The 17,263-nt window shown below is 40.2% G+C and overlaps 1 protein-coding gene across 3 annotated transcripts in view; it reads left to right on the top strand.

Moving 5' to 3' along the window:
* LOC134505234 (uncharacterized) overlaps positions 1-17,263 on the top strand; it is a 100,858-nt gene that overhangs the window by 60,974 nt on the left and 22,621 nt on the right. Inside the window, exons 21-26 of one of the 3 annotated variants that reach the window (XM_063314846.1) lie at positions 677-780; positions 2,594-2,712; positions 3,593-3,766; positions 4,954-5,156; positions 6,978-7,081; positions 9,713-9,831. In XM_063314846.1, the coding sequence (XP_063170916.1) occupies positions 677-780; positions 2,594-2,712; positions 3,593-3,766; positions 4,954-5,156; positions 6,978-7,081; positions 9,713-9,831 (823 nt within the window). Of the gene's footprint in view, positions 1-676; positions 781-2,593; positions 2,713-3,592; positions 3,767-4,953; positions 5,157-6,977; positions 7,082-9,712; positions 9,832-17,263 lie in introns of those variants that run through there. The other 2 variants (XM_063314847.1, XM_063314848.1) reach the window with 2 other exon arrangements.

Genomic DNA, 17,263 nt, shown 5'->3' with positions numbered 1-17,263 from the left:
CATTACAACTGGACTGCTGTAACGTTCTGTATATGGAACTGCCTTTGGAGCTGACCCAAAAGCTACAGATGATGCAGAAAGTGACTAAATTTCTAGATGAGTATCTCACTAGCACTGAATAACAACAAAGTCTCTGCATTGGTTGCCAGGGTCCTTCTGGACCTAGTTTAAAGTGCTGGCTATTACCTTTAAAGCCACCCTGTATGCCATAGACAAGCAATTGCTAGGATAGACTCTACCCAGGCAGTCAAGACATCTAGAGGGCACCTATTGAGGGTCCCTGACTTTGTGAGATTCATGAGCCATTGACCGGGGACAGGCCTTCCAAGTGGTGGCTCCCATTCTTTGGAATACCCTCTCCCAGAGATAGGGATGTTCTCAACCCTTGTTAATTTTTGCCCCTCTCTTTGAACCTGCTTTTGACTCTAGGTTGTTTTTAGGCACCTTCCATTTTATTTGGGGTTTTTTTGTGCTGTATGTTTTATCTTATTGTCACCTGTCCAGAGCATGTTAAGACTGGTATATGGTACAAATACTGGATATATACAAATTTCAGAAAAGTATGGCATTTCAAACAATAGTTGCCTTTCAATTTGTGTATTGGTTCAGAATGGCAAAATTAGATATATTTACATTCAAATGCAAAGAAAATAACTTTTCCTTCATGATTTTGCAGAGTGAACACTTTAAAGGACCACCATGGCAACAGCACATTTGAAAATCCTGAAGATATATTTTATTTTATAAAGCGGGTTCTCCATTTCCAAGTACAAAATTCAGGTGAATAAACAAATATATGATCCACTCAACCTTCCAGATATAAAGCTTTTTATTCTCTAAATATCAGAGATCCCCGAGGTCACTATCAAAGATGCTCTGATTGAAGGGAACCAAATGTTTATCATTAAACCAAATGGAATGCACAGTTTCAGATTCTGGATGGGTGATGGTATCTGTCAGCTGTTTTTAAATGTTGCTGCTTTTTAAATTGCTCACTGTATAAGTTTTAAAGACTCCTGTGGATCTTCTGATTCAAGCCCCTGCTCAGTGCAAGAGTCCATCCACCCTCCTTTGAAACCTCCTACAAAAGGTTCTGAGGGCTAAAGGTTGACTCTTCTACTGCCCAACAGCTCTTGCTACCAAAAATCTGCAATTTGAAACTCCTTTCTTGAAGTTTCAACCAAGCAGTCCTTGGTCTGTGGTTCAGTGAAAATAAAATCTTGGGTGACCCAGGAGTGAATATGTAGGGTTAGGAAAATAAGGTTGAGCTTGTCTTCTGCTCTTTTCCTCTGCAGAAACTGTGCATCAGCTTTCCCACGTCACTCCTGCCCCACTCTCAGTCATCACTGTTGCTGCCAAAATCTGCACGCACCATCGGCAACAAAGTTCCAACCATTGGATTTTTGCTATTCTTCTCCCACCCTCCATGAATCACTTCTGTCATTCTGGTTCATACGTGGAATGAAACCCTCCCACTTCTTTCCTTATATGGAGCTAAACTTCAAAAACACATACGTTCCAATTTAGGTAGAAACCACCAAAAGAGGGGCATCCAAGGGAGTAAAAAAAGTCAAGATGGCAGCCATGACTGTACAAGTGAAGTCCCACCTGTTCTTTTTGGGCAAAGGGGTGGGGCTGCAGTCAGGCAATTCTGCCTGCCACATTGACTTCTTTACAACCCGCATGGATGTCTCTGCACCACAATCAACTCTTCTGTGCCAGAAAGTTTATGCGCCAAATGTTTTGCACATTTCTAGACAGAACTCTTACCCCTGAAGGTGATCTCAAAGGACTTCCAATGTGAGAAATGTCTGAATCTCCCCTCAGTCTGCCATCAAAGCAGCAAAAGGGTACAAGGAATTCCGCTATGATGTAACAAGTTCAGCATCTGGAAAGAGGAACTGGTTGACTGCAGCTTTCTCTGGATCCAGAGGTGTCAGTGCTGGGACGGGCAATGGGGGAGTTAGAGTCTGTTCAACTAAGCAGGGGAGTTAAATACAGCAACGACGTTCAAGTGTTTCTTGACCAGAACTGTGAGCAGCCATTCTAGCTTAGCCAGTGGTGAGGGAAGGATACTGGGACTTCTAGTTCAGTAACAACAACAAGATTATAGCACTACTGTCCTTATAGCACTCATCTCTGGTAAGTTTCAATTCTCAGAATTCTCAGCAATGGCCATGCTGCCAGCAGAATGCTGAGAGTTGAAATCCACACAGCTGGAAGGTGCCAAAATTGGGAGAAACAGGTGCCCCATCCTTGGTTTAGGTTAATGCCAAGTAATGGCATTAATGTCAAGTCAATGCCATTCTTCCTATGGTGACTTTGCAGGAGCTATGTTCTGATCTACTAAGCAAACAGGTGCTGCCCTCAAGAATTTTGAAAAGTTTTTGTCCCCGACTCTAGCGTTCTTTAATCCTATCTTCTTTATCCTGGGATCTTGCAAATAACAGGTGCTTCCATTCCCTTGTTTTGCTGGCTAAGATCCAACAGTGTGGCAAGTTAGATGTTAGTGATTATCTGGTGCGATGAACAGCTGCCCCATTAGAGGCCCCTACAAGACTCTGGATTCCTCACTGCTTTCTCTTTGCCACAGGCTCTGCCTGTACTCAAGATATCTCCACAGACAGACAGTGGTTGGCAAGATTTTTTGGACCCTTCACCATTTATGGCTCATACTTGGACTTCACTGCACTGAAAAGCAACTTCCGTGGGGTGAGAACTTTGTGGTCTGGGGGAGTCTAAACTTGGTTCCTCATTTTTGGCAATAAAAGAAGTTAAGGACGTTCACTTCTAAGCTGATCTCACTCAAAAGTAGTCTTCAGAATTCAACCATCCCTCCCCAGTTCTGCTGAAGTATTTTAAGATTACAGACAAGGAATCCTTATCCTTGGGTTCTCTTCACAGTCTAGGGACAATGAGGTCAAGCAGGCTTGCAAATAAGCTCCTTCTCCAAGTTTTAGCTTGCAAAAAATTTATAGTAGTCTGTTAGGGCCTGGCAGGGAAGGGATGGAGATTTGTGTACCTTCTTCCAGAGTCCATTCACTAGCCTAGATGCCATGCTTAGCCACCTGTGCCTGCAAGAGCAGTGAAGGATCTTGTGGCAGTTTCAAGATTACCAATAAAAACAGTGCTTCAATAGAAAACTGTTCTTGTGATCCTACTATATGAAGTATTTTACTGGATTTGAGCAGAGTTCATCAAGCAGATGGCAGCACCTAACCAACCTCAGCTTATACTGACACACCTGTATAGGGTTGAACCTACTTAGATCTGGATGGAAGATCATCAGGAAAGTCCTTAAAGGACAGGAAAAAGAGCCATGATCAAGGGTTAAATAAGCAGGGCTTGAGCCCAGGCCAAGAATCTAACTTGTCAGAGAAAAAATCTCAGACAAGCCCTTCCCTAGTTCAAAGAAAAAGGAAGTAAGGCAGGGGCAAGCTCATTCAGACTTGCAAGATTCTGTTACTATAGCCTTACAATAAAAGTAGTCCCGAGATATATGCCATTGATTACGTACTGTGGTCTACCTTGTAGGGCTGACAGGATCCCAAGCCTGAGCGCCATCTCACTTGTTCTGCTTTTCTAAATATAGTCAGATTCCTTGGACCTGTTCTCAGCAAGAGCCTTGGCTGAGCTGTCAGTTCAAAGCCATACCATTTACACCACTTCAGCCATGAAACACATCTTCCAGACCATCAGGAAGAAAGCAGATGCAGACCAGTTCCTTGGCACTTATTTGGATGAGTTCAATCCCTTTGTGATGAAGGTCAGCAGCCATTTTTTGGCCATATGAGCTGTCCCATACAACCTGGTGTCCAAAGTTAGAGTACCCACTTCTATTGCATGGCTGCCACATTGAGGTAGTGTGCTGGGATGAGAGGACGTTCATAGCACTGCAGTTAAACAACAGAAGTTCACAGCCACATCTATTTCTGGGGAGGTTTTGAAACTGGGTGAGATGGCTGCCTAGAAAGTTGGTCAGGTTTACATTATGGAAAAGCCCACTTAGGAGAAAGAGCAAATGAAAAAACCAGCTGGTCTGAGAGTCAGGTTTCATATCAATGCTTGCCTGTCCCTTTTAACACAGACTCTGGGGTTGCATTGGCAACCTTTGGACTAAATGGGCAGATTTGGCATTTTGAGAGCATGTCATAAGGATTCTCGCAAAATGGTACAGTGGTGGGTATGTGCGGTCAGAAAGAGCCAATTTCTCAGAAGCCAAGTAGGGAATTCCACTCTGCCATCTGTCCTACCCCAGAGGTGCGTGTGCATGTGTCAAAACAGGTAATATACCAGTCATGACACTGTAGTGGAAGCAATGATAGTGATGCCATGACTGCCATCTTGGTTAGAGGGGGGCTTCAATTGCAGTGCCATCTTGCCTTGTTTGTCCCTCTATTCCTGATCCCACCATCTAACCCTCTAGAATGTTCTCTACCACCCCAGCTTACCTTGTTCTTTGTGGGGAGGTGGGCATACTTTCTAACCAAGTATTGGTCTGCAGCCCTTCACCAGCTTTTCTAAGAATCCTTGCAGAGCCTACATAGAAGCCAAAAGCATTATTGGGAATAAATCTGATGCTTTATACACTTGTAGCAAGCTAGCATCCCATTTAAATTCTTTTATCACTAAAATAATCTTTATAAGGGTCAGGAAACCAACTGGAGAGAAATCTTCTTATAACTAGTTCTGGGTCAAAATATGCTGGGGGGAAAATGGTTAATTTCAGTACCAGATTGCCTACCCTGACCTTTGGGCAGTTTTCTCCTACACTTTATGCCTATTTTTCTCTAGCTAATTTATTTGAAACATTCAAAATTCACCAGATTTTTCATTGGTTTTGAAACATGTGAAATTATGTTAAATTCTTCACTGATCTCTCTCATCCTACCCTAAAGATATTGCCTATCCTGAACAAATATAGCTTTTGCTATCTCCTACTTCTTCCTCTAGAATCATGATTTGCTGAGCAACACCAATATCAGGGATGCTCTGCTGATGTTATCAGCAGAGATCAACTTTCCCCGAATGTCGGCTCTTTCCTTGAAAGATGTGGGTGGATGGCTGCAGAGACTTGACTTCTTGCTGCCAGGTATCAATGGAACCATGCTGGAACTGCTGCCACTGGATATGTCCTGTCCATATTACCAAACAATGTACGTACTTGATGACCTTGGCTTGAGTCCCTTTCACCCCTGTGAGATTTACAGCAGGAGAGAGCAACATTTTGGACGCACTTTATATTCTTATTGGTTTCAAAAGGGGGAGTGATAGAGGTATATAAAATCACGCGTGGCCCAGAGAATGTGTGGAGAGAAAGAGGGAAAGGTTTTCTCTTTTCCTCCTTAATTTAGAACTCAAGAACAGGGAGCCTCAGGACTAACAGAAGAAAAGTCTCTTTTCTTCTAGGGGAGACAAAGGCTGAATTAGATGGTCTATAGTCCAAACCACCATTATGGCTCTTCTGATTTCTGAGACTACCTTTAACTTTGTGGAAGAGAGTAAAGATGAGATAAAATGGTTGCTTGTGTCACACACAAGGGCTGACATCTTCCATCTGGGAGAAGGTTGGAGGGGTCTCTCTGCTTCCTGGAAAAATATTAAGCCAGTTTGGTAAGCTGTGCAGTGGATCCATGGCATCTTGGTTTTTAGCAAACATGCTTCCACAATTCAGAGAATAGTCTTGGAGGCTCCAGAAGCTGCAAAACATAGTTCAGGAGATGCAGGTCTCTCATTAAACAATGATTTAAGTTATCAATCTTTTTCTGTTCATGTCAACTTCAGTGTTTTCATCCTGCTTATTTCAGGAGGAAACCCAAAACAGTTTAATGATTTATAAAAGCGCAGTGAATATCTTAATATGTATTTGGAGCACCTGCTGAAAACTCCAAACAATATCATAAAAATTCTAAAAGGGGTGATTACAAACAAACAAAAACCCAAGGCAGTTTGATCTTCACATTCTTCCAGGAAGCACAGGTCAGTCTGCTATGCTTTCCCTGACCAGTTCAGCCCTTGCTTTTTGAGGCTCAGAAGAGGCATCTGAGTAACTTCCAAGTAAGGAGGAAAATAAAGGCCACAATCTTCTTTTATTGAACCTGGATGACTGTGGTTATTGTAGCCTAAAAACAATTGATTAGGCTCATAACCAAAGTCTATAACCAGGGCTGCCAATGAGACAGGAGGTCAAAAAGTCAAGATGGCATCTACGATCCTGACCTCTTTTACAGAAGCAATACTTGTAAAAAAAGGAATGGGGCTTTAATCGCAAGCCACTTCTGAGACGCCTCTACTTTTTGGAGTGAAAGAAGATAGAAATTAAAAGTGTTCAGTTAAAGCCTGCAGAGAACTCATAATTGTTGCCAGCTTTAAAAATGGCAGTGGGAAAAAGCTATTAAATCAGAGAATAATCATGTTTAATTTTAATTAAATGGAAATGGAAATAAATTAAATTTAGCCTTTGCCTGGATCCCCTACTATGTTTTGGAGTGTGGCCTTCACCACTCAAAAGTCAACTGTGGTGCTTCACAAAAAAATCCTGCAGTCCTAATAGAATATTTAAAAATATGATCCAGTATTCATACAAGAGGCTTCTACCCACTCTGAAAAAGGTTCCTTTAAGGGAATGAAGAAAAAAAGGGGAAACATACCCAGCAAGGACAGAAATATGAAGCAGGGCATCTTGGATTCAAATCTTCTTATGACCACAAATACCACAGATTGATTCATATCTGCTTGTATGGTTCACAGTTAAAAATAATTCCCTATTTTGCAGAGTTGATTTGAAGGTTATAATATATATGTGAAATAGTTAGAATACCTGCTATGTATGAAATATGCATTTATATTTTGCTTTGGCAAAATCAGGCAAGTTTGTGAGCAGGAAGTACTAAGAACTTTTCACACACAAACCTGCTTTTTAATGGACTGAATTCAGGCCATTCTGAAGCCAAAACATGGACTGTGTTTTTTCCCAGTGTGAAAGCTCTAGACTGTGTTTACTCAACATTGTCAGCCAGGAAGAGGCAGGATGTCTATGGATTTCAGAAGACTTACTTGACTGCCCAGTTTGCTGACTCAGGTAAGGAGTGGAAGCAACAGTTGGTTATATATAGCTGCATCACTCCACAACACCACTGCAGACGGAAGGCAGGTCCATTTGCTGGGGTAGACATAGATTACAAGAAAGAGCCATTCTCTTCCGTGTTCTATGGAAAGAGTATTGGACTTAGCTCTCAGAGAAGATGGTTCAAATCCCAGCCACTCATGCAAGGAAAGCTTTCAAGAGAAAGCTTTTAATCTATGACATTGAAAGGTGTCTTGATCCTTGTTGCAACCCAGAAATGAGCCCCAAAATTGTCATTTTTCCTGGGAGAATTAAAAAGGAAGACACAAATAACTGGGATAAAAAAATCAAAACACTGAACATTAGAACAAACAAATTACATTGTTTTTCTCTTAGGAGCATGGAGCAGGAGGGCTTCTGAAAAAGTGGATTGTTTGCCGCTTACATCCCCCTTCACACACATACAAGACTGCCTTGCAAAATACTAAGTATAAAATATGTTATAATTTACAAAGAATGCAAGAAACACTCCTTGGCATGGTCAGCTGCTGAAGCAGACCAAGTTTAAATCTTGTCACTGCCTAGACCTGAGTTTCAGAACACAAAAAAATGGGATAAAGGGATAATTGAATAACCACATGCATTGATCACACCGCTCCCCCTCCCTTTTGCCACTTTCAACAGCCATTCTCGGTTATGAATTACTCACTGTCAACCATTTATCTAGAAACATCACTTAATTAAAAAAAGGGGGACTAAATGTTTCCAGTTTCTGTTTGTTTGTTTGATTTCTATAGCTGCCCATCTCAACAAGTGACTCATCATCCAACCATAAAACACAACCATTAGGGAAAGGCAGTCCTGCAAATATTCTGGTCTTAGGTAGGGCTTTAAAGGTAACAACCAAACCTTGAACTGAACTTTGACACTTACTGCAAGCCAGTGCAGCTCACGTAGCTGTCATGTTATATGGATGTATGGTACCTTGGTGCTCCCAATATTGCACATGTGGCTACATTCTGGACCTGCCAAGGCTTCCAAATGCTCTTCAAGGGCATGTTATAATAGTCCAATCGGGAGGTGACTAAGGTGCGACTGAGCCTGAGTAAAGCATCCCAATCTAGGAATAGGCGCAATTGGCATACAGGATGTATTTCTGCAAAGGCCATCTGCTCCTCAAGCAAGACTGATCCCCCAGATTGTGCACCAACTGCCTGAGGAAGTGTAACCCCGTTCAGAATTAACAAAAACCACAACAAAACTAGATATGGGGTGCAGGGATGTAAAACCCACAGTCTTGTCAGGGCTGAACTGAAGCTGGTTGTTCCTGATCCAAACCTGCACAGCCTCCAGGTGCTGGGAAAGCACCTCAATAGTATCCCTCAGGTGGCCCAGGTAGAGATGTGCATCTGAATATCATCAGTATGCATATACCTATAACCTCATGTAGATTTTAAATAGGAGCAGGGAGAGAGTTCAGCCCTGTGGAATCCTGCAAAGTAGGCACCCAGAACTGGACCTCTTCCCCCCCTCCACTCATTGATTGGAAGTGGCCTCAGAGGAAGGGCAAGAATGTTTGGAAGACGGTGCCTCCCACTCTCAACCTGCTCAGCTGATCCAGAAGAACACCATGATCAATGGTACTGAAAGCCACTGAGAGATCAAGAAGGGCCAGGATGGATATATTATCCTATCCTGAGCCTGCCAGAGGTCATTTACAAGTGTGATCAATTATTGCCATTGATCATCAAGCCTATATCCTGGCCTGAATCCTGACTGCAGTGGGTCCAAATATCCAATTCCTCTTGGAAGTCTTGGAATCCCCCAGACATCCATAACAGTAGTAACAACAGATTGATGGAGTAGTTCAAGGGATGCTATTGCAGCTAAAGTCTGAAATAAAATTGGAAGTCTTCTGGTGTTGGAATCTTGGATCTTACAAGTGTTAGGTGGATGTAAGACAGAGAAAGGTGGTAGGACCAGCTTAGTGTTAACAATTACAGTAGTAGCAACTAATAATAAATTATTTCATTTTCATGTCCTGTTGCATTGCTGTAGCTTTTTTAGTTTTTGTACTGGGTATATTTTAAATTGTATATTTTTCTATGTAAGCCATTGAGAATCATTTTGATTACACAACCATAGAAATAAATATGTTTAATAAATAAATACGTAAATACTAGAATTTATGGTTATGATGGTCCAGCATACCTTTTATGTATCTGAAGGCATATATCTGGGCTGCAACAACTCAGATATCTACAAGTAGCCCTCATTTAGCGACCACCTTGTTTAGTAACCATTCAGTTATGATGGTGAGGAAAAAGTTACTTTATGACCAATTCTCACATTTACAACCTTCACAGGTCTGTAAAGCGAAGGAAAGCTGAAGTAAGATCATAAGTACAGTCACGGTTTCACTCAGCTTAACAACTAAGTTGCCGGTCCCAATTGTGGTCACTAAAGGAGGACTATCTGAACCAGATTATACTAAAGTGATACAGAACACCCCATCTCTTTGCTGCCATCTAGCAAACATCCAAATATTTGTGGCTTAGGTGTAGTATGCCCATGAATGTGAAACACACATTCAAAACCAAGCTATGAATTTTCCTTATATGAAATCTGATCACTACCTCTCTGCAGGGGCAGCATGTGATGGAGGGAAGATTGGGATCCAAGATTTGCTGTTGAAGAATTTTGGAAAGTTTTGCTCAGTGGCTAAACTAAGTGAACTTCAGGCTTTTTACCCAGAACTCAATGGAGTAAGTTTTGCAAATCAGTGCCCCTGAATGAGGACTCCCTTCTCTCCTCTCTGGTAATGACTTTGTTTGCTCACTCTTTAATTTCTGAAAATTCAGACAACTTCCCTCAAAACTGTTACATTAATAATCCAGTTATTGCATTATGCATAAGTGTTGGTTTGTACTGATTCTGGGGTACAAATTTTCTCCACCCAGTTTATACCGGGTTTCCAAACTCACACCTATCAAATCTTTTAGTCTGAAACTCCCATCACGTCCAGCTAATATGGCTAATGGCTGATTTATTTTGCAGTAGAGTCCATTTCAGGTCTGAACCTTCACACTGCTACTGTCAAACCCAGTTTTGAGTGTATTTTTTAATGTGATCTCTATACAAACTACCTGTCACTGCAAGAGGGCCCATAATAGTTTCAGTTTGGTAGAGGAGGAGCTTCTTTAGTTTCTTTGCAAAGATTTAAGGAAATCTATTTCTAAAGATTCAGCATTGCTGTCTACACCAGGTTGCAGCAAATGTTATAGTTTCCTACCAAATCAAGGATGGATGGAGAGCATCTTAGCAAGGGAAAAAAGCACAGTTGGAACAGTTACCTTAAAAATGGGTAGGTAGAAAAGTTACGTCACTTTCCTTCAAGGAAAACTGCATTTCTTCTTTTGATACCATGATCAGTGATTATCTTCAGAGAATTATACAGACACACATACTTTCTGAAGGATCTGGAAGCCTGTCCTAAGGCTGTCTTCCAATCATGTAGCAGTTTCATCAGGCTTGCAACTGAGAAAGACACTTGTCAATTTTTTTTTTAATCTTTGAATTTGATTCTTCTTTGTTTTCCTTTTCCTCTTTTTGCATCTTCAAATTACAGGTTCTTTTGAAAAGTAAATTTAAAAATGTAAACATCAACCTGATCACCAATCATATTGTCTTTCCATCAATATCCTACCTTTAGTTTAATCAGTAGCAATCTGGGCAACATTTTTTTTTCTATTTTTAGTTCAGTTTCCTGTCTCTGAGTTAAAGAAAAAGAAATAGCAAAATAGAGCCATGTATTTATTTCTAAGGGAAACATAGGACCAATCTGGATTGGATTTGTTTTGTCCTCCAACCAAAATCCCTTCAGATATATTTGGAACTACAGTTCCCTGGCATGAAGACTCATGGGTTTTTACCAGCTGTTGTGTGAAAAGAGAAGATTCTTAGATCTTTTTAAAGAACATTGTACTTAACTTTGTCTATGTCCCCCAAATTAAATCTGATTTACCTGTTATGTTAATCACAGTTGGCATGTGCAGTTTTGTGTCTCCATATATATTCCATGCTCATCAATAAAAGGAATTTAAAAACAACTGAAGTGGATTGCTGCTTCATGCTTTCTTGAAATGCTTACACATTTTTTTCCTTTTTTTAATTAACTTTATTTTGCTTAGAAAACAAATCAAACCACAAATAATGTGATTATGACTTGGCAATAGACAATAAAATATACAGTAAAAACAATAGCAGAGTAAAAGACAGCAGTTAAAATTTAAAAATATTACAGCAGAATTAACGTACATTAAAAAGATCAAGACTCCAACAACGATTTTTAAATATACTGGGGTAAAACAAAAATAATTTGGCCTATTATGTTTTGCAAAGTGTAAAGATGACGACTGGGGAAGGCAATGGCAAACCACCCTGCTATAGTCTGCCAAGAAAACATCACGAAAGCAGCGTCCCCGCAAAGGGTCAGACATGATGCTTGCATAGGGGACCTTTCACCTTTCATGTTTTGCAAAAAGGATGACTGTTTCCCAAATTAACTCAGAGGTAACTTTTCTAGTATCTCCCAACATCTCCCATCTTTTATACATCAATTTTTCCATAACAATCTTCCACAATTTTTCATACCAGAGATCTAATGATGGAGGCTCTGTATTTTTCCAGTATGTGCTATAGGCATCATGCATCAAACAGTTACATTTTCAGTTCTTTTGAGCTGTCTCACTAAATAATGACAGTAAACATGTCTTGGGACCATAATAAAATGTTTCATTCTCCATTCTGTTAATCTCACCAATCACTTCTTCCAGAATCTTTGCACAACCTCACAAGAGCACTATGCATGCATATAGGAACCTTTTGCTTTTACCACATTTCCAATATTTATTTGAGCCCCTCCCAGTAATTTTAGTAACTTGTATGGGAGTATAATACCACCTGTGAATAACTTTTAAATAATTTTCTCTGATCTTTGCTGATATAGATTGTAATGTGGAGTTCTTCCAAAGTGGAGACATTGTGTGTCTGAGATATTGATTCTTAAATCTGATTCCCATGTTTCTTTGAGAGATGTTGAACACACTTCAACCATTTCTAACAGAATTTTATATATTTTGGGTATTAGACCTTTAGAGGACTGTTATCTTCTTACAGATTTTATTCTTAACAAAAAAACTTCTTTAATTAGCAGCCAATTAAAGTAGATACATACCAATTTCTGCTTTAAAATACCTTCTGCAATTACTTATTTATGAAATAAGCCCTTAGGTTAAACATGTTTTGCTGTCTCCACTCATTAGTGGATAGCCCTGCTAGGTTTTTTGGAAAAGAGCCATGACCCATAATTGGCATTAATGGGGAAGGAGGTGGAACTAATTCCCCCCCCCATTATTTCCAAATTCTCAAAAAGAAGTCAAGAAACTCATTAATACATGTTGGATTTACCCATTTTATATCTCTTGCTTTCAGAAAAGGTATCAATTCTGTTCTTTGATTTATCAACCACTTAGTCACCATTTGTGCCCACTTGTTATATTTTGAATTTTGCACCCCAAATAAAAATTGTCTAAGTTGGAATGATGTATAATATAAATGTATATTTGGGAAGCCCCCACCTGCTTTTTGTAATTTCAGAAATAGTAGGTTTTTTGTTGGTCTTTTTCTATTAAAAATAAATTTTATAAACATTTGTTGCTAGGAGTTCAAGATCTTAGAATTCAAATATATTGGCATAGTTTAGAAATAATAATTTTGGAAAAACTGATAATTTTAGGGCAGCTATTTTGCTCAGAATAGAGAGATTAAGTAATTTTCTAAATTGTTTTTTGATAGCTTGCAACAATAGGTTATAATTTAGCACACCTAATTTACTGAGATTCTTTGGAATATTGATTCCTAAATATCTTAGTGACTTTTGACAGATATTAATGTCATATTGCTTCTTAACTTCTTTCTGGATCTTAGAGCCTATATTTATTAAAAGTGCTTCTTTTTTTATAGTTAATTTTCAATCCTGCTAGTTTTCCATAATTATTTATTTCTTGGATAATAATTGGCAGCTCTTTGGTTGGTAAGAACAGCGCAATATCATCAGCATATACATTCACATCATGTTGACATAAAAATTCACTGTTTAGCAACTGCTTATTATTATGGATTCTCCATAATAGCAGCTCTACAGATAGTATGCATTGTAGGGGAGATAAAGGGCATCCCTGTCTTGTCCCTTTATAAATGGAACTGTTCTGACTCTAAATTATTAAAGAACAAAGGCCCTTCAACAAAAACTCAACTTCCCCTTAGTGCAGCATATTGTTAATAAAATTTCAAAATATCTACAGGGTAATATTGTCTTTAGGGACGCAGTGGCGCTGCGGGTTAAACCGCTGAGCTGTCGATCGGAAGGTCGGCGGTTCGAAACCGCGCGGCGGGGTGAGCTCCCGTTGTTAATCCCAGCTCCTGCACACCAAGCAGTTCGAAAACATGCAAATGTGAGTAGATTAATTGGTACCGCTTCGGCGGGAAGGTAACGGCGTTCCGTGAGTCATGCTGGCCACATGACCCGGAAGTGTCTATGACAACGCCGGCTCCAAGGCTTAGAAACGGAGATGAGCACCGCCCCCTAGAGTCGGATTCGACTGGACTTTACGTCAAGGGAAACCTTTACCTTTTTTACTAATATTGTCTTTATGTATGTGAATATGAATAAAAATCTAATAAAATCTTATAAAAAACAGGAGATATAATACAATAGAATTATTTACATAATTTGCAGCATCTGTTAATCATATTTTCTGGTAACCATCTCCAGCTGGCCATATTAGTCCTCCATAAGAGGTATAGAGAGAGAGACTGAGGTATCAATCATCTTAAATTGCAATTGTTCATCTCCTTATTTAAGTATAGTAGCAATCTCTTGAGCTTCAAAGTCTAATACAGGTGGTTAGTGTAGATCTTCGTTCATTTCTTCTCCCCCTCTTATTCCCCCTCTTCTCTCTCTCTTCTCTTCCTTTCTTCTGTTTAAAGTCAATTTCCAACATTCAGATTGCTTATCTTTAATTGTTCAAATAAATTTTCAAAAAGCCCTTTGCTGTATCTCCAAGTTTAGGGCCGTATTATAATGTCTCAGTCATTGCATCTTGCATCTCTGGCATAAAAACCTTGTAAAACCTTTCTCCTTTCTTAGTTATGTCCATGTTGAACAGCACTGTTACTCCTCCTCTGCTTTTTCCCTCTTTGCTGGGTATCACTTTTCATCCTCAAACCACTTTGGTTATAGATTATAAATTTCAAAACTCCAGCATACAGAGAAATTAAGTGCCCTAATGGGCCTCCAGAATCAAAAACATTTATTGGGGGTTCTCCTTCTGAGTATCTACAGCTTGCTGGCTCTTAGCAGTTTACTCAACATTTTCATGGACCTTCTGTCTGTCTGTAGCTGCATCAATTGTCATTTCCGAAGGGGAGTTTAAAGCCTATGTAGACAAAGCCATCTGTGACCTTCAACTATACTAATATCACAGTATAACTCTATTTATTCGGAAAGAATTTCTCATTCTTTCTACTCTTCACTCCCTCTTTGCAACTCTAGATAATTAACAGATAAAGTTCAAAGATGGAAATAGCATACAAACTTTAAAACCTCCAGAGCTGCTACTACTACTACAGTTCCTGTATGTTTGCTGGTAAAAGTGCGGAATACAGAAGGCCAAATACAAAAGGCCAAACACCAAAGATCTGGGAGTGCAGGTCATAATTAAGCTGGTTGAATATTGGCAACCATTGCTTCCCAGTTATCCACAGTAGACATACTATCATTCAAGTTTGAGAGACTAGCATACATCAACTGTCCAAACTGAAAGAGCTCTAGTGGAACAGCACGATATCCAAGTATGAATGATGAAAAATATCTCTGAAGTTTACATACTTAAAAATGGGATATTAAATATTTTGCATTTCCATAATATTTAGGCTATAGTAATTATTAAGTGGGAGGTGTCTTCCCCTTGCCCTTTTTTTGGAGTATGATAGCATACGTAACTACCCACAGCAACATCCAAGTGGTACACTTCCCTTGTCATCTTGGAAGGCAAGAGTTGGCAAACTTTTTACAGTTGAAGGCCACCTTCCTTCTATATCCATTTTTACTCTTCAAAAGTTGCAGGGGATAGTGTAGCATGGATTTAATCACCCACCTGGATGGTGGGAATTTTCAGCCCACCATTTATTTATTTATTTATTTATTTATCTATTTATTTATTTATCTATTTATTTATTTATTTCTGGAGAGGTGGTCATATGTATGTATGAATTTTATATATATGATGATGGTGATGGTATCTGTTCAATCGTATCCAATTCTCAGTGATTCTATGGACCAGCTCTCTCCACGTTTTTGGATCTTGTACGGCTTCTCATAGTTGTTTTATGCTCTGGCTGGTGTCAGCTTGACATTCTCTAGCCCATTTTTGACAGCCTTCTTTCCTTTTATCACTGACCATTCTGAGCATAACTGTCTTTTCCAACAAGTTTGATCACGACATCACTGAAACAAGTAAGGTGGAGTTTTGTGATTTTGCCACCAATGATATGTCTGGCTAAATATTCTCCAATATTTGTTTGTCACCTCTGCTGACCAAGGAATGCACAGGAGCTTTCTCCAATACCACAGCTTGAGCAAGCTGATTTTCCTCTGTTTTAAGTTTTTTTATGCTCCATTTATATATATAAGATTATATATATAAGAATTTTTCAATACAGTAAAAGTATAAAAATTAAAGAAAAGGAAAAGAAGACAAAAAATGAAGAATAGAATCAACCCTTCTTTCTATCAAGTAATTGCCATCTCACTCTTTCCCCTGCCTTTAACCCTTTTTAATCCCCAAATCCATAAATCATCTTCAGTCTTTTCTTCTTTCAGCAAAAAGTCCATATAAGGCTCCAGTCTTTTAAAAAAGTCTTTATTGTTTTTCCCTGACCAAACTGTTTAGCTTTGCCATTTCTATAAGCTCTGTCAATTTTATAATCCAACCTTCTGTTGTGGGTATTTCATTATTACAAGCATAAAATAATCTTGCTGCAGTTACCCTATAAAATGTTAGTTTCCCATATTTCTTTTCTAGTTCAGCATTCATGAAACCCAATAAAAATAATCCTGTGTCAGGCTCTGCCTGCTACCCAGTAAAAACACAGACGCTAGTGTAGGCTTAGGTTCTGGTTTTATTTGAGTAACAGTATGCGTGCCCTTTAAGAAAGCTGAGAGTGAGTGGAGCGCACCGGAACGGGATTTAAATAGCCTGCGCTGGTCAGCGCTCCATCCCTCCTTACTCCAGGTGCGCCCCCGAGCCCCGTCGGTTCCGTCGTTGGTAGGTGAGGGGTCGTGGAGCCCTTCCTGTGCTCTGGGCGTTTCCTTGATTGCTTCCCTGGCCGGTGATGGTTCATTGCCGGGCGATCAGGTTCGTAATCTCTTTGACAGCTCGGGCAGGCCTCGTGATCTGGTCTTGTCAATTGCTTTCTTTGCGACATTGTATCTTTCTCTTCCTGCCTCTGGCTAGAGTTGATACTTTGTTGCCAGCACCTGTTGCTCTCTTTTGTTACCTAGTTGCCTTTTCCCTTAATCCGCCCGGGACCCATTTCCCTGCATTGTCATGTGAGCCATTGCGATGTCACAAGCATTGCAATGGTGATCATGACATACTGCCCCCCTTTGAGAAGGTTAAGCCGTGGGTTTGGAGGGATAGGCGGTATGGAAGGTGCAGATCAGGTCGGGGGCCTGGACGTCGCGGGCAGCGACCCACTCAGGGTGTGGAAAGTGTTTCCACTTTACTAGGTATTGGAGGGAGCCCCGCCGCTTGCAAGAGTCAAGTACCTCCTTCACTTCGAAATGTTGTTGCCCATCTATCATCACTGGTGGGGGGGGGGGTGCATGGGTGCCACCGGGAGGGATCACTTGCCGGCTTGAGCAAGCTGCAGTGAAATACCAGGTGCAGTCTCTTTAAATTATGGGGCAGGTCCAAGCGCACCATGACTGGGTTCACAATTTGTGTCACCTGGAATGGTCCAATAAACTTGGGGGCCAGCTCCTTTGACGGTTGCGGTGATTTTATGAATCTGGTGGATAGATAGACCATGTCCCCCACCTGAAACGTTGGTTGCTGGCGCCAGTGTTTGTCC

The sequence above is a fragment of the Candoia aspera genome, chromosome 14 (assembly GCF_035149785.1).
Source record: "Candoia aspera isolate rCanAsp1 chromosome 14, rCanAsp1.hap2, whole genome shotgun sequence".
In the NCBI taxonomy this organism is placed as follows: Eukaryota; Metazoa; Chordata; class Lepidosauria; order Squamata; family Boidae; genus Candoia; species Candoia aspera.
The sequence above is the reverse complement of the archived record's forward strand: the minus strand, read 5'-3'. Positions and strand labels throughout refer to the sequence as shown.